This window comes from Engraulis encrasicolus, chromosome 8 (assembly GCF_034702125.1).
Source record: "Engraulis encrasicolus isolate BLACKSEA-1 chromosome 8, IST_EnEncr_1.0, whole genome shotgun sequence".
In the NCBI taxonomy this organism is placed as follows: Eukaryota; Metazoa; Chordata; class Actinopteri; order Clupeiformes; family Engraulidae; genus Engraulis; species Engraulis encrasicolus.
In genome coordinates, this window is record NC_085864.1 from 31,104,295 (window position 1) to 31,122,488 (window position 18,194).

At 43.1% G+C, this 18,194-nt stretch overlaps 2 protein-coding genes across 6 annotated transcripts in view; both read left to right on the forward strand.

The window, feature by feature from the left end:
- LOC134454461 (interleukin-1 receptor accessory protein-like) overlaps positions 1 to 4,208 on the forward strand; it is a 46,132-nt gene extending 41,924 nt beyond the window's left edge. For 2 of the 5 annotated variants that reach the window (XM_063205471.1, XM_063205473.1), the window contains one exon: positions 2,598 to 4,206. In XM_063205471.1, the coding sequence (XP_063061541.1) occupies positions 2,598 to 3,109 (512 nt within the window). In that variant the 3' untranslated portion in view covers positions 3,110 to 4,206. Of the gene's footprint in view, positions 1 to 2,597 lie in introns of all 5 variants that reach the window. The other 3 variants (XM_063205474.1, XM_063205472.1, XM_063205470.1) reach the window with 3 other exon arrangements.
- Positions 4,209 to 9,583: 5,375 nt separating this feature from the next.
- On the forward strand, positions 9,584 to 10,616 carry LOC134454462 (uncharacterized). Its single transcript, XM_063205475.1, has one exon. The coding sequence runs from the start codon at positions 9,603 to 9,605 to the stop codon at positions 10,461 to 10,463; it is 861 nt and encodes a 286-aa protein (XP_063061545.1). The 5' UTR covers positions 9,584 to 9,602; the 3' UTR covers positions 10,464 to 10,616.
- The last annotated feature ends 7,578 nt before the right edge of the window (positions 10,617 to 18,194 follow it).

The window sequence follows — 18,194 nt, forward strand, 5'->3', positions numbered from 1 at the left end:
CAGAGAACGGCAAGAGGTAGGCCTACAGGAGAAAGGTAAAACCCAGTCGTTTAACTCAAGGAGAGGTGTAATATGAGCTCATTTCCAAAGATGAGACAGTATTACTTTAAAACCTTATCCCCTACATTACTTCTCTAAAGATTCAGAATGTATTAATAATATGGGATATTTTGCCAAACTGAACTATAGGTAGGCCTAGTTGTTATGCCATGCTTAAGTTGCAGAGAGAAACATATGAAGTAATCAATTCAACACCATGCCGGTCATTTTGTATATGCAGTGCACCCTAAAAGAAAGCAGAAAAGGGGCATGATATATTGTGGTATTACCATTCAATTATTACTGAACGTTACTCTCCTTCAATATTTTATTTGCCGTACTGTATTATGCAAAGTGGCCTCCTATCTATCTCTAAATTACTAGCTATTACTACCACTATCCAGATAAAGCGTGTGTATGGCATCCAGTTAGGGCAATGCTATTTCCTATAACATGCAATAGTGTGTGTGTGTGTGTGTGTGTGTGTGTGTGTGTGTGTGTGTGTGTGTGTGTGTGTGTGTGTGTGTGTGTGTGTGTGTGTGTGTGTGTGTGTGTGTGTGTGTGCTATTTATATTCCTCACCTGTGTGTGTAAGAGTGAACCCGCCTCATATGCTCATTTCACTCCTCATAAATTTTTATTTTGGGCTCTTCGAAAAATAGGTTGACACACTTCAGTGAAGCGAAACACATAATCCCCCATCACATTGCATATACACATCTCTATTCAGTCTCCCAATTGCAGCCTGGGTCTGTGGATTGCAGACCCATCCTTTGTGATATGATTGGCCAGCTTGCTTGCTTGGCTTTGTTTTTTTATGGGTAAACGACCTTTAGCCACGAGACCGAGAAGGTCAAACAGGAGGTTAGGATGAGGAATGAATGAACATGGGCGGCTTACAGGCAGTGCTTTAAGTGAAAGTGAAAGCCCAACTGGGAAACTCCAACTCCCATTGTCATTGTGATAGTACTCCACAGCACACAACAAAATTGCATTTATGCTTCACCCGTGCAAGGGGACAGCCCCCAATGGCGTCCAAAAGGGAGCAGTGTGGTGGTGGGACAGTACCATGCTCAGGGTACCTCAGTCATGGAGGAGGATGGAGCAGACCACTGATTAATTACTCCCCCCACCATCCTGGCGGGCCGGGAATCAAACCAGCAACCTTTGGGCCATAAGTCTGACCCCCTTACCTCTTTTCCATGACTGCCCTGGGTACTCCCCAGTACAGAGTACTGGCACTTCTCCATTTTGGCCTCTATGGTAACAAGACTCCGTAGTAACATCTGTATATTATACTGCATTTCAGCAGTACTTTTTATATTATGTGGGTAACAGTTATTTGTATAGTTGCTTAGGTGCGTGTGTATGTGTGTGTGTGTGTGTGTGTGTGTGTGTGTGTGTGTGTGTGTGTGTGTGTGTGTGTGTGTGTGTGTGTGTGTGTGTGTGTGTGTGTGTGTGTGTGTGTGTGTGTGGTGTGTGTGTGTACGCGTGTGCATGTGTGTCTGTATGCTTGTTTATAGCAAAGGCTAGGCAAAGAGGTTCTCCCACATTTCTGGCTACGTTCCATGCCTGGCTCTTCCAATCTACCGTCCTGTTCATCATCTGTGTAATTGGCTTAGATGACTCTCTTCCCCACTCTCCACCTCAGGCTACTAGTATGTGTAGTATGTCTGTGGTGGGCATTCTGGCACATCTAGGCTGCCCTGCATCACCCAGCCAGGTGCTTCACACTGGGGCCGGTGATTAGCCAGATCCCCCCTTCACTACTTCTAGCTCTGGGTGTCTTGAAAAGCTCTTGGCCTAGTGTGTGCTTGGGTTTGTTGCAGTGTGGAAGCAGAGAGAGTAGAGAGAGAGAGAGGTTCCATTGGCCCATTGTTTCCGGGTTCTATTATTGCAAGGGGAAGGCGGGGAAATCCCCCTTTAGGCAGACCTAGGCAGACCTAAGGACTGTTCTATTCAATGCTAGGAGCATTATGACACGCCCCTTTAGGCAGACCGGAACCTGGTCACGTTAGGTGCCCATGGAAACCTATTATGTTGGCATATCTCTATATACTTAAAGAATCTCTGGTGGAAGTATGCACCTTTGTTTGTACTGTATGCAGTGTGTGTGGGGTGTTCTTCAAAAAGGTGATAGTGAAGGGGAAAATGGGAGCCACCATTCCATGCTCATGTTTGTATGTCGCTGAATCTTGTGTGTGTGGTGTGGTGTTTTTGTATGTTTTTAAGTAGGCCTAAGTAAATCACCTTCCTGTCATTTCCCATGAATGTTTTTTTGTTGTTTGTGTGTGTACATTAGTGTGTATGATATCTGTGTTAATGTGTGTGTGTGTGCGTGTGCATATGCGTGTGTGTATGTACACGTATGTGTGTGTGTGCATGCGTGCGTGCATGTGTACATGCTTGTGTATAAAGTGACAATTATACGAAGGCAATTCCCATCTTCATCTCACCTTCATTCTTCATTTTTTCCTTTCTCCATCCCTCCATCACTGCCCCATCCCCCCATCCCTCCATCCACCCATCCCCTCCATCCCCATCCCATCCCCATCACAGCCATCACGGACGAGACGCTGCTCTTCGTGAACCGCAGCCGGCGGCAGATCGTGGTGGTGAGCCCCGAGTGGGAGGTGCAGGGCACCCAGGCCATGCTGGAGCTGCGGGCGGGGCTGGACCGCATGATGTGCGGCACGGGCCTGCGCGTCATCCTGGTGCAGTACCGGCCCATCCAGCGGCAGGGCTGGGTGCGGGAGCTGCGCCGGCTGCGCGGCGTGCTGGCCCTGGTCCGCTGGGAAGGGGAGCGCTCGCAGGAGCTGTCCTCGCGCTTCTGGAAGCGGCTGCAGGTGGAGCTGCCCCTGCGCAGGCCCAAGTCGTCGTCCAGCGGCCAGGACGCGGAGGATTCGCTGCCCCTGCAGATGGTGACGACAGACGGCTGGGGGGCGATAGAGGAGAAGGAGGAGAAGAAGGAGAAGGAGGAGAAGGGCACGCACAAGAGGAGCAAGATTCCCCTTAACGGTGTAGATGAGACTCGGAATACAACAGACACCACGAGGTGTTTACCAGCGTAGCCCCACGTTGATCATTGTGAAAGTTTTGTTGAGAGTCACTCCTGCTGAGGGTCAAAGAATGCTCAAAGGAATGAAACACTGTGCCCCGGAAGAGTTCATTGGCTTGCAGACACCAGCAGATACCTCAAGGTGTTTAACATTATTGGCTCATGTTGAGCAGTCTCCCCATTCTCGCCCTTCCTCCCGTGGAGGAATCAGAAAAGAGATGGATGGAGTAGTAAAGCACCATGTGCAGTCTCGCTTCTCTGGCATCTCGTGTCCCTTCTCCCTCCTCCATCATTATCCTCTCACCTTTTTGTTTATTGAGAGACTTGGACTATGACAAGCCTTGAGGCTTGATGCTAGGGGTGGAAGAAGCAGCTGGATGATAGACACTGACCATTAGTGCCGTTATTGACTGTATTGTGGACTGTGGCAAAAGAAATTCACAGAATTTTGGAAAAAAGCAGCAAAGTACCCTGGGATTCTGGGAACTCACATACTGCCTTTTGTTCTACACAATCGTTCCGATCTGAAAGACAGTATGGAAGCTATGACTCATAAAGGACCAGATTATAGTCCCTGTGTCTGTCCAATCAGAGAGCAACCATGGCAACCACTAAGTTGAAATACTCAAAAACCGGCATTCAGTATGTTTAGACAGTCATGGTAAATGACAGTGTCAGAAAATATACAGAATTTTTACCTTTGACTTCCTAATTCATTTGCTTGCTGTAGCTGATGAACAAAAGTCTATAATCGTTTTAGTCTCAGTCTGGTCCGCCATCTTTAATTTGTAAACAACATCAAAACAGCACATGAACGCAACGCACTTGTAAATACCACTTAACATGCAACTAGATAATATCTACTTCAGAAGACCACATGAATGCACCATCTGTCCAATCAGAGAGCAGGGTACACTGTATTCCGTTAATTTTTCACCACTACACCTTTTGTATTTCTCAGAATAAAGGATACCGATATGTATTTGTTTGTAAGCATTGTTGTATACAGTGAGTCCAATATGTATTTGATCCCTTGCTGATTTTGTTGGTTTGCCTACTAACAAAGACATGATCAGTCAATAAATGTTATGATAATATGTATTCTAATATGGAGAGACGGAATATCAAAAAGAAAATCCAGAAATTAACTGAAGAGAATATATATTAATTTATTTCCATTTCATCGAGCAAAATAAGTATTTGATCCCCTGCCAACTGATTACAGTTCCAGCCCCACAGACCAGATGGGCACTTCCGATCAGCTTGTCATCTGAATTTAAGACACCTGTACATCCTAACATGCATAAAAGACACATTGAATCAGCAGAATCAGTTCATAGTATGAGTGAATCAGTCACACTCCAACCTCACCAGCATGGGAAAGACCAAAGAGTGGTCAAATGGTATCAGGGACACGATTTTAGACCTGAACAAAGATTAAATGGGCTGCAAAGCCACAAGAAAGAGACTGAGTATTAATGACCCAGCTGTTGATGCATTTCTTCCAAAATGTGAGGAATACAACATGACTATCCATCAGCCTGTCTGGGGTTCTATACAAGATTTGACCTTTTGTAGGGATTTGATAATCATGAGAACAGAAAGAAATCACCCTAGAGCTGTACGGGATGAACTAGGCAATGATATCAAAGCTACTGGGACCAAAACACTGAGTAAACTACTGGTAGCACTTAATGCCACAGAGGTTTAAAATCCTGTAGTGCACACATGGTACCTCTACTTCAGAGGGAACCTGTGCAGTCCCACTTGAGGTTTGCCAACGGACACCAGACTGTTGTTGGATATGATAAGGAGGTGCTGTAGCCAGATGAAACCAAAATCAAGCTGTTTGGCATTATCACAATTCAATGTGTTTTGAGAAAGAGTACTGCTGTCTATGATTCCAAGAACACCCTCCTCACCATCATGCATGAAAGTGGTATCATTATGGTTTGAGGGTGTTTGTCTGGCCAAGGCACAGGACAACTTCACATCGTCAACGAATGGATGGAGGGAGACATGTAATGTGCAATCCTGAGTGCAAACGTCCTTCCCTCCACCACTACACTGAAGGGTGGGCCATTTTTGGATCTCCCAACATGACAATAATACACAACATACAGTCAAAGCAACGAAGGAGTGGCTCAATAAGAAGCATATTGAAGTCGTGAAGTGGCCTAGTGAGTCTCCAAATATTAACCCTATAGTAATTCTATGGAGAGAACTGAACCTCCCATTTACCAAGCTACAGCCACAAACTATTAATGTTTTAGAGATAATGTGCAAAGAAAAAGGAGCAAAAATATTTTCTACTATATGCACCAACATTGTCATCAACTGAAAGAAGCATCTGACCTCAGTGCTAGACAACTAGGACTTTGCCACAAAGCACTTTATCTTCTTTAGCTAGAGGGGTCAAATACTTAATTGCCTAAATTAAATACAAATAAATTAAAATATATTATTTTAAGTTATTCTCTGGAATTTCCTTTTGATATTCTGTCTCTCCATGTTTGAATACATATTATCATACATTTATAGACTGATCATGTCTTTATTAGTGGGCAAACCGGCAAAATCAGCAAGGGATCAAATACATATTGGACTCACTGTAATTGTTTTACAAATAGTATTTTTTTTATTACTTTGGGGATAAAACATAATATTTTTTATACTTTTTATACATTTCAATGTCATGTTCATGTTCATCTCTATGTATTCAATTATATGTTATTTATTTAATGATATGTTATATATTTAGCAGCAGTGTGTAACCGTATTTTGTACAGACATTATTATTTTGTATCTACATTATTTTTATACCGACATTATTCTAAATATGTGCCAATACATTTTACGACCTGTATGGGGGGCCCTGAGTACCGGAACTGAATGCTTGTTTGGTGTTTTTTTTTAGGTCTACTAATTTTTTTCCTTTTTAACCTACTTTCTCCTCACAATTCTTAGTTAGTTTTGTTCAGTGTTTCCCCCAGAATTTTTGTTAGTCAAGGTAGTGCTATGTGTATTTTTTTGGCTAAGCAACTTTAGAAATTGAGGAAATTACATTCACAGTATAAAATCTTCATTTTTTCACGGGACCTATAGTCAAGGTGGTAGGTGTGTCTTGTCAAGATGGCCGCCTTAGCTATAAAGTGCTGTGGGAAACCCTGATGTTTTCATGTATCATCTTCTACATACATCAGGACTGATGAGCACCCAGCTCCCAGGATTTGTTTGTTTTCCAGGATTCTGTAGAGGGCATGGTCCATGGAGACCACTCTTCTCTTAAGAACCATGTTTGGCAGGTGTGTTGGGCTCATCAAAATGACCTTTGTTTATACCTTGTTTATACAGGACATTCTTTTACCTAAACCTAAAAGACAGGAAGTTGAATGGTGTTTCAGCAGGGCGATGTGTGACCTTTTTGGCACAGCATCTACATAAAACATTGTTTTATGGCCTGCTTTGGTATGGGTGCTGCTTTGGTCTGTGTGTGTGTGTGTGTGTGTGTGTGTGTGTGTGTGTGTGTGTGTGTGTGTGTGTGTGTGTGTGTGCGCGCGCGCTTTGGTGTGTGCGCTTTGGTGTGTGTGTGTGTGCGTGCGCTTTGGTGTGGGTGTGTGTGTGTGTGTGTGTGTGTGTGTGTGTAAGCAACCCAACCTTATTTCTGCCACGTCGGCACTAGCTCTCCATCATCCTGATGAATTTATGATGAGTTGACTTCCATTCGGTAATAGCTCTCAGCCACGGACACGTTCACCACTCAGTCACTCAGGCCATCCACTCGCTCGCTCCCCCACTCGCTTCCTCGGTGAGCTTTTGTGCGCTTAAGCAGATATTGTTGACGCACGTATATACGTTCGTTCTTCGCCCGTCTCGCTCGGAAGGCGGAGGCGACAGATGGTAATTAAAATTGAGCTCCTTTCTGAAAACATCACCTGGCAGCCATTAAGAGTCCCCTCTCCTCTCCTCTCCTCTCCTGCACACGCTCTGTCATCGAAAAAAAACACAGATGCATTCGTTTGTGCCGATTCAGAAGCAGAGCCTCGAGGGGTCATCTATGATTTTTTTTAAGCCCGTCTGTTTTACGTGTAATGGTGGTGGCTTAGTGTTGTGGAATAACATCCAAGTTGTGTCTTTTATTTTTAATTTCACATGAGGATGAATTTAACTTGGACGTGTAATGGGTTTCTGAGTTATCGCCACAATTCTTATTAAAAAAGGAAGGCTATCAGCAGTGCCGAGACGCTATAAAAAAGTGTGGTTTGCGCTTATGACTAAATTGGCTCAAGATTAAAATGCTTGACCTGTGTTCAGGTCACGCCGAATTTAATTCTGGTCTGCACAGTAAAGGGCTAAGGCGTGGTGCTTTCAGACCATAGCATAATGTCTTTGATAGCAGGTGGGAGGAAGGGCATTGGCTTCCAGGGCTGAGCTGGAGGAGAAATAGGGCCCAGGCACTTCAGGCTTAAAGGGGCCCCTCATAATTAGCGGTGCATAACTGAGCCACCGGTGGACCCCGCACCCTCGTGGGCCCCTATTTTCAGATTTTTTTTTGTTTGTTTTCTTTTAACATTAGCATTTAACATTTAACAAATAGGGGCCCATGAGGGTGCAGGGCCCACCAGGAAAAGCCTGCTATGTCAGATGGCCAGTCCAGCCCTGTTGGTTCCACATGGAGCCTCTTATAAGCACTGGAAGCTTTGGTTGAAATGTATGTTGACACTAAAAGGGTTTGTGTTTTATCGCGATGTTGAGACCCTGATGAGGTGGATGTGTTTTATAAGCATCAGTACCGACTGCTAGCCAAGTCTGCTGGGGAAGTTGTGGCTTTTAAGCAGAGGTGGAAAGAGTACAGAAAATGTGTACTCAAGTAAAAGTATCTTTACTTTGCCTAAATTCTACTCAAGTACAAGTAAAAGTACCTATCTAAAAATCTACTCAAGTAAAAGTAAAAAGTACTCCACTTATAATGTAATTTGAGTAAAAAGTACTTAGTTACTTTTAATTAGCTTTCCTCTTGAGAATGTCACGTTTATTTTTCTTGAATATCGTCCTCCATAACCTCTATCTCTTGCTTGGCACCAGCCATCATCCAATACATTGATACAAGATAGTAAAATAGTGGAAATGCTGTGTGCCATCCTGCACAATCTTTCATTTCTGGCGGATTGTGGCATTATTGTGCATGGCATTTTGTCTCTCAGTCAATTTTTTTTACTCAGTACTCAGACCAGGTTCCAGTGTAATTGAGTAAAGTACTTGGGTCAAAATGTACTCAAGTACAAGTAAAAGTATTAATTTAAAAATGTACTTAAAAAGTACAAAGTATTCATAAAAGCTACTCAAGTACAATATTGAGTAAAAGTGATGTTACTTTTCCACCCCTGCTTTTAAGGCCCTCGTTAAGTTCTCTCTGATGCTGTTATGGAGTTTTGCCTGGAACATATACGGGTCAGTTTGAAATGTTCACAGTTGAAATGTTCAGCAAGTCAAGCATTTTGCTGATTGACTACACATAGTACAATGTAAAACATTGCAAGCCAGTTAAACTTAAAAAAGTAAGTTGCCCTGTTGCCTTAAATTTGTATGTAAACTCAACTTGAGACTTTGATTTCTAAGTTGACACAATTATGAGTCTCTAGTTTAAACTCAAAGCAACAGGGTAACGTACATTTTCAAGTTTGATTGGTTTGTAATGTTTTACAGTGCACAATAGACATAGTGAAGGTGTTCATATTTCAAGATTTGATATGTGGGCATAGATTCTTTATTTGCAAAATGTAATTTTACAGGTTTCTGATATAAATGTTGGGTTATATTTTGAAAGCTTTAATGGTATTCTTGTGACTATTGGAGATATGAAGTCTAAGATGTGATTATCTTTGTGAGGCTCAAGTCAACTTTTCTCCTATACAGTATGTATCTCTGTGTCTGTTGCATGTCCCTAACCCTGTTCCTCTCTCAATCTCTCTCCTGCACACCCATCTCTCTCTCTCAATTTCTCTCTCCCATTTCCTCTTGGCCTTCCTGTCTGCATCCCCCACCTCCTTTTCTCTCCTCACATACCTCTTTTTATTTTTCCTTCATCTCTCTCTCTCTCTCCCTCTCTCTCTTGCTCTCTCTGTCGTCATGTCTCCCAATCCCTCTCTCCACATATATCTCCTCCATTTCTCACATCTCTCTCTCTCTCTCTTTCTCTCTCTCTATCCCTTTATCTCCCTCCACATACCTTTCTGCTATTCCCTCCCTATTCCATGCTCAATCTCTATATCGCTCTCCCTGCGTCACTTTTGATTTCTTTCTTCACACACATCTGTCCCTGTGTCCTCCCTCTCTTTCTCTCTATCTTTTTTCTCTCTCACCCATACCTCTTTTCAATTTCTTCATCGTCTCATTCTCTCTCTCTCTCTCTCTCTCTCTCTCTCTCTCTCTCTCTCTCTCTCTCTCTCTCTCTCTCTCTCTCTCCTCTCACACACACAATAACACCTGCACCATCCCATCCCACCATGCCCCATCATCCCATCACCCCAGACACGGTGGAGGCCATTCTGCACTGCATGCAGCGTAGCCGGCGGCTGCTGGTGGTGCTGAGCCCGGCGTACGTGGCGCCTCAGAGCCACAGCCTGCTGGAGTGCCACCTGGGCCTGTACCTGCAGCAGGCGCACCAGGCCCGCCAGAGCCAGCAGGCGCCCCCCTCCCTGGTCACCATCCGCTTCCGCTCCCTCAGCGCGGTGTTTGGACACGGCGCCCCCTGCCTGGAGGTCACGCAGCTGCGCCGCTTCTCCAGCAGCGTGGTGGCGTGGCGGGGCGAGCGCTCGATGCCGCTGGGCTCGCGCTTCTGGAAGCTCCTGAGGCTGGCGCTGCCGGTGCGGCCGCTGGCGCTGGGGAAGAGGCTCATCGACAGCTCGTCCACGCACTCGGACCTGGCGGTGCTGGCACGGCTTGGGCAGCAGGGGGCAGCACAAACAAACAGCCTGAGCGGGAGTCAAAAGACTGGCAAAGGAGGGAGGACTGGTGGGGTGAAAAGGACCGTGCGGAGGTCGGACAGGTGGAGGCTCAGGCAGCAGCAGCTGGCAGCCGGCGAGAGCTGCACGGTGTGCGTGAGCTTCAGGGAAAACCAAGTGTCATGTGTTGCCATAGAGCCCATGTGGAAGACTCACCTCCACCACCACCACGAACACCACCAGCAGCAGCAGCCCATCATTGCCAATGGGATGCCTTCACTGCCGGACGCGGTCACTTGTCCTCTCACGGTGGTGGTCCCTGACAGTCGAGAGCCATCGCCTCAGCCGAGCCTCACCAGTGACCAGGACAACAATAACAGTCCCAATGGCCAGAGCTGTGAACAGAGGAACAGCCCCCGCTGAGCCAGTGGTGGAGAACGCACTACAGCCAATAATGGAGAACATTCTAGAACCAATGATGAAGAACATTCTAGAGCCAATAATGGAGAACATTCTAGAGCCAATAATGAAGAACATTCTAGACCCAATAATGGAGAACGTTCTAAAGCCAATGATGGAGAATGTTCTAGAGTCAATAATTGAGAACATTCTAAAGCCAATAATGGAAACGTTATAGAGCCGATGGTGAAGAACATTCTAGAGCCATATGGTGGGAAATGTTCTAGAGCTGCTGACGCCTGGATTACTTCTGGGACGACAATCTGCTTTGTATCAAGAGTTGGTCTACTTGACCTTCAGCTGATGTCTGGGAGGTGAAGGGAACAAATAAGCCATGCACACACATGCACACACACGCACACACACACACACACACACACACACACACACACACACACACACACACACACACACACACACACACACACACGCTGCAACATGATCTCCAAAATATCTGTGCTCCTGGACACAGATGTTAAGGACACAAAATCCGTGTCCAGGAGCACGGATTTTGCCAAAATTCCGTGCTCCTGGACACGGAATTGTTTGAAGTGCTCCTGGACACGGAATTGTTTGAAGTGCTTTCTATAGGCTATTTCCACAGTCTTGTGTTTTCTCAGGATTTTTCTAATTTCAAATATTTTGTCTAAAAAAAAAAAACATTTTTTACTAACAGGTTAGGGTTAGGGATTGTTTTGGTCTGGGCACAGCTAGTTTTCTTTCATTCATTATATGAGTTTGATAGCCTAGCAACCAACTGGAAAAGGTATTTCTCAAAATATGTCTTTAATGACAGGTTAAGGTTAGGGAATGTTTTGGTCAGGGCACAACTTAAATTGCTATAGCATTATTTTGTTTAGGATTAGCATTTGGTATGTATTTTCTAATGATTGAGTTAACACAGTGCTGTGGTAATAGCCTATTGAAAGCACTTCCGTGTGCCCATCACGGAAAACAATTCCGTGTCCAGGAGCACGGAAAACAATTCCGTGTCCAGGAGCACGGAATTTTGGCAAAATCCGTGCTCCTGGACACGGATTTCGTGTCCTTAACATCCGTGTCCAGGAGCACAGAATTTTTTGAGATCAGGCTGCACACACACACACACACACACACACACACACACACACAGTCAGTCCACTGTACTTTCCATGAATGACTTTTACAAAATATGCCTCTAAACTCTTTCTAGTATGATTTTTTAAATTTACTTTAATATTTCATAGATCTATATATTCATTTTTGATGTCTCGTAAATTTAAATGTTTTAAAATCGCCTTTACAATTGCTATAAATTATTAAATGGATTAAATTTCAATCTCTTGCGATTTCTTTAGAAGGCCACAAGGTGTCGCTCTTACATAAGAGTAAACAGGGCCTGAGAATAATAGAGGGCAGCCCTCTAAGACAAGAAAAGACAATATCATTATTTGTGTTCCACAATTTAGAATGGCGACGGTGTTGGTGTTACGAGATGAGGAACCTTTCACTATAAAGTGATTAGAACAGCAGACTTGTGGTACAGATTAAAATGACGGAATACTGATGTAGTCTGAAGGAAGTAAAACCTTGTCAAAAGTGAGGAATTACGTGGTGGTCTACAGTTGACCTTTACAGAGAGAAAATAAAATTCCCAAATGCTGTTCGAAGGTCCAAGCAACCTTTTACAATAACAGCAACAATGACACCAGGTAACCCTAGTAAAGGGCAATGTGGCATGGTTGTTATGGCTATTTTGAGTGTGTGTGTGTGTGTGTGTGTGTGTGTGTGTGTGTGTGTGTGTGTGTGTGTGTGTGTGTGTGTGTGTGTGTGTGTGTGTGTGTGTGTGTGTGTGTGTGTGTGTGTGTGTGTGTGTGTGTGTTTTTCTGTCAGTCAGTCTGTCTGTCTGTCTGTCTGTCTGTCAGTCAGTCTGTCTGTCTGTCTGTCTGTCTGACTGTTTCCCATCATAAGGGCATATTAACTGGACATTTTTGGATAACAGTTGAAACTACTTTCATTTCCAAAAACAAATGCAATTGCTTACAACGTGATGGCTTTGTGAGTGGCCAACTCTTTTCTCTGTGATACATCATTGTCACATGCTTGATGGATGTGTAAACATTCCCAAATGTGAAGCGATGTCCAGCAGGCCATAAGTTTGGAAAATCCGTACTTTTTAAACCATCGGTCACAGGATTGACTTGAGGGAAACAAAATATGGGACTTCCTTATCAGATTTTGGCAAAGGACGCGCTCAACTTCCCGGAAAAACGAAAGTATCTGGGTGCGCGACAAAATGTATCAACTTAAGGAAGAAAAATCCGCACTCACAAACTGCGTCTCATTATTTATTTATATTACCACTATGTCCAAAAAGCAAACGCGTTTAGGCTATCAAGCCTTCATCAGTGCGTGGTTTGTGAGTGCTGATTTTTCTTCCTTAACTTCCTTATCAGAGACATCGGCCATTATTTATAGTTATGAGATCATGCTGTGTTTTGTTTAACACATTGTTCATCTATTTCCTCCAATGAAAACAGGAGCTGTGTCAAAAGGCCCAATGCCAGGTTCACATGATGACACAATATCAACGAGATTCTGAGACTTCAGTCGGCTCTCCAGTGTTCAAATTACACAAAGCGACTTGTATTTAGATTATATTAGATAGATAGATAGATAGATAGATAGATAGATAGATAGATAGATAGATAGATAGATAGATAGATAGATAGATAGATAGATAGATAGATAGATAGATAGATAGATAGATAGATAGATAGATAGATAGATACCCTTGATAACCTTGATACCCTGTCCCCAAAGGGAAATTCGCCTTCACCACCATCACAACTTATCACAGTCAACATGAAGACATATATTTCTTGGGTAGCACTTCTGTGATTGGCTGACCTGAACTTGGCCAGACACGTAGAAATATGATCTAAGGCAGGGCTATTCCATTAGAATTGTATCACGGCTACAGTTCGAAACAAAGAACTTCAATCGGGCTGCACATTTTCAGCCATCACTAAGAGGGCCGTAGCCAGACATTTTCAAATACTGAGGTCAAATAATGCTTCAAACACTTCAGTCAAACTCTTAGTTGTGTTTTCATGAATCACTGCCTTGAGGATAAATGGGGGGGGGGTATACAGACCAAATATCATTGTTGATCATATATCAATTTTCATCATAGATCAATTTTACATTAGTGAACAAAAAATACAGAGGACATGACCATGAGGATGTGTCCTCAATGAGAGTTACAGCCATGATCACTAACACGGTAAGGACACTTCAAATCAGTACTCTATAAACAATTTTTAAACCTGTTCCTCTAACCTAAAACCTAACCACATTCAATGTTCCATGTAAAAGACAAGCAGGAGATTCACCAATAAAATACTGTACTGCAGTATCAAAACTGAAATGAATACTGCTACAGTTGGGGGGGCAAGTCTGGGCCGCATATGGGCTGGGTTTGGGCCGCATATGGCGCTAGGGCCGCCAATTGAATTGGCCAGACCTGAGGCCTTGGCTCTGGCTCAGATGACTAACACATTGTGGGTTTCTCTTTCCTAGTCATTTCTTGTCCTCCGTTTCATCTGTCAGGTCATAACATAGGCGAAAGCCCCCCAAAAAATACTTAACAAAGGAAATGGAGTGTGATCTGAAACAGGTGGTTATCTGTCTGAACACTCACATAATGAAGACACAAATTGACATGACTTGTCAGGAAGCTGAATACTATAATCACCAGACTTGTGCAAGATAACAAATGAATAACTTGAAATGTACTTTGGTGTAAGAGATATGGGAATCAATTGATATACATGAGTAAACTTATCATTGTGATAAGTTGTGAATACACACAAAATATTAGGTTTCAATGCCACCCACATATTATATTGAAATTTTCTGAAAGTCTCTGAAAGCATATGGCTTGCTTGCATTGCTAGAACTTTGCAACTGTGGTTAAACTATGGCTCACTTTAATCCAGTCACAGGCCTACTTGATAGAATAAAACGAGTTAATCAGACACTGTGTAAAAATGTAACAACGTGCACATGTTTCCTAAAAGCAATAAACACTACTGTAATTGTGTAGTAAGAACACTCTTTCTTCTGTAGTGTAGTAGAGTAGAGTAGAGTAGAGTATCATTTATTGATCCCAGGGGGCAATTAAGGTATCAAGTAGCATACATACATGCATACAGAAGACATTACACATAGGTATTACACACATAGTGATGTATAGCACACATAGTGATGAATGATTTTAAATGCTTTCAATTGTTCTTTTTCAAGAGTTTCCCTTATATTACTGGGCCCATGATTTGACCTCTGGCATTTACACACGTAGGTAATAAAAAAAGAAGCTCCAAATAGAGGCTATTTCTGTGGCCTGCATGTGAGTGAGGGGAGTTTCCTCTCCAAGATTCATTTGTCTTTTTAGCAGCAGGCTTTCCTTCTCCTCAGCGCAGCGCAACCAAGCGAAACCCACAGCACTTTCATTTTCCAGCTAGTCCCCAGTCTTCCCCCAACTTACACCACCAGGGAGAATGAGAACTGTTCAATGATGATATCTTCCACTCTGGACAAAGAAGAGACCATGTCATGTCTTGTGTGTCTTTTATCTAATGGTGACAACTGTGTTGGCAACACTTTTTTTGGCCTTGCATGCCATGAGTTGCATGCCAAAGAACGAAGTGTGAATTTCTATAGGCCTACATCACTGAGTGACATGTTGACTATCGTTGCCACCACTGTCTGAAAAAAAACTGGACATTTAAATAATAATTGAGCCTTTTGCTTGTAAGAAATAGCTCCCTTCATTGTGTCTAGGGCACCTGTACTTCTCCGCGACAATCAGGGAGAGCTGGGACAGGTGCCATCACTAACGCTGATGCTCCTGCTGCAGATGTGCACACTACTGGATAACTACTGCAATGTGACCACCTAAACTATGTGATGATGTGGCCAGCAGCTAAATCCAGCTAAAACCACACTCTCAAGATTAATCCGATTGTTATTTATGAAACCACAGTGAACCACTGCAGAGTTCTTGTCTAGAGCAACCCTGTCTCGGTCCTTAAGCCATCATCAGTGAGAGACAGAGAATGACAGCTGAATTCTAATAGACAATAGGCTACTAAGATGTTCTCTTCAGCCTTGAAAGTTGTAAGTGAAATTGTCTTGCGCAGAGACCTAGGCTATATAGCCTAGCTGTTTTGTCTTAGGGAGGTAACAAAGTGAATGTAGCCTATTGTGGGGGTATGGGGATGTAAGTATAATATGAAAGAAAAAGTGGCCACTCTTAGACGATACAGCTGTGTTGATGATGGGAGTGGCGGGAAAATCCCACATCTTTCCAGAAACACTGGTCCCAACTTACCTCCCTGTTCCTGTAAATGCCTAATTTTCCTGTGACTATGCTGACATTCCTTTATTGTTATTGCTCCCTTGTCGAGGGTGATGGTATGTGCGTCAACATAGAAGGCTATTGGAAAGATTGGAAAGGCAGACAGACAGACAGACAGACAGGTAGGCATGCAGGCAGGTAGGAAGGCACACGGTTAGGAAGACAGGTGATCTTAAAATTACTTAAAAAGAGATGTGACATAAAAATGGGTGTTGCCAAGCTCCAACAGGTCAAATCGAATCAGAGATCCTTCCTGTTACTAGTCTCCTATGGAAAGTACACCACTATGGAAAACAGTTCAGATCAAACTCTCTCTCTCTCTCTCTCTCTCTCTCTCTCTCTCTCTCTCTCTCTCTCTCTCTCTCTCTCTCTCTCTCTCTCTCTCTCTCTCTCTCTCTCTCATTCCACAACATGAATCCAAAGCATCTTTTATACCCTATGATGATAGAGGTGATAGAGGCATTTTCAAATACAAATAACAACATTACAGCTTCACATGTGAACCATCTGTTTGAACCATTTGGGCTTTTTTATGTGACAGGAGAAGACAGACAAAACAACTTCACAGTTGTTAACTGCCCTCCGCATGGCTAAAGCAGACAAAATGGCTGGGGCTGTTCGTTCACCTTTTTTTGGCAATGCTACTTGGGTACGATGACTGCAGACAGAAACAAAGACAGACGCTCTCGACTCCTTACGCCATCAACAGAGAGAGTGCTGCATCATAAGGCGTGTTATTGCCAAACAAAGTGCCTGTGCCCACAGACACGCGGAAAAAGAATAACAAAATCAGAAGAGACCTATCCTAGGACTTCTGGTCACTCCATGGTACTGATATACAAGGCAACCTTTTGGGCAATGTTTCTGAGCCACGATACTACAAAATATTGTGTGGTTTGAATGGTTTACGCCCTGATGTAGACCCACTGTGGGTTGAAACCGGTTGGCGGTTTTATCTTTGTAACAATGCCCCTGGATTAATAAAGGGTTTTTAACAATAAGGACAATCCTTGTCGACCCGTGGAGTTGCCTGAAGTCGGTCCTAGTGCCACCACGCTCTAAACTACAAAATATTATTTGGAGCGTTTAGTACTACACTTTTATCAAGAAAACTTAGATGAGCAATAGCTTTTGTTCGTCATTTTATCAGAATATTAGGAACTAATAATGTTTTTGCCCAACAGCATTTCTAAATACAGTTACCCTGTGTATCATCTCCGTAAGGCTTATCTGAAGCAGATGATCAAGTTTCTGCAGGTGCAAGCTGGGAGTGCATGATGACACATTGAAAGCGGCACGCCCACACAGCACGGGCGCAAGCTGCGTAGAGGCCTACATGTGGGAAGAATCCCCCTTCACTCTACATAGCACAGAAAGCAAACACACATCTGACTCAGCCGAGAGAGGTTGCAGAAGAAAGTCTTCTTCCTTTTTCAAAATCTTGAATGAATCTGGGCTGTGATGAAATGATATTAATCATGGCCGTAGCCAGGAGTTTAGAATGAGGGAGGTCCACAGTATGTGCGCAGATTTTTTTTTATTTTTTAAAAGGTACACTGTGTAGGATGGTGCCCAGAGTATCTATTACAACTACAATGCTGCTCATTGAAACTGTGCTGCCTCCTGGACAATTTTGACCTTTTCATGAATATTTGCTAAATAATAAACTAATGTTTACTATTATGACCAAGTATGATCATAATGATGAATACTTTGATAGTGGTGGTAAGTATTCATGAAAAATGTAACTTTTGTGAATGGGGAACATCAATTATAACTACTATAACTACCGGTACTAAAAACATGCAAAAAATATGCATGCAAAAATTGAGATTAGAAAAAATAATATTTTCTCTAAAATATCTCATATGTGGCTACGGCCATGATATTATCCAGTAAGACACAGCCCCAGTTATAAATGAGCTGTTACCAGAGTGGTAATGACCAATTAGTACCAAGTGGATTACTAAAGACCCTGTGTAGAACCTCATGAGAAATTTTCATTTAGTTGATGTGGACATTCTTAATAGAACGGTACAAAGTCTTAGCTCCTCTACATCTGACTTAGATATTTTACCAACAGCCTTCTTCAAATCCATCTTAAATCTAATATCATCAGATGTACTTCAGATCATCAACACCTCACTACAAACAGGCATATTCCCAGGCTGTCTGAAAGAAGCAGTTGTGAAACCCTTACTGAAAAAGAACAACCTGGATGCACTGGTACTAAACAACTATAGGCCCATATCCAATCTACCATTCATGGGTAAAATAATAGAGAAAATTGTTTT

Excerpts from the sequence above, each read along its gene's own strand:
- LOC134454462 (XM_063205475.1), top strand. The coding sequence starts at position 9,603 with ATGCCCCATCATCCCATCACCCCAGACACGGTGGAGGCCATTCTGCAC.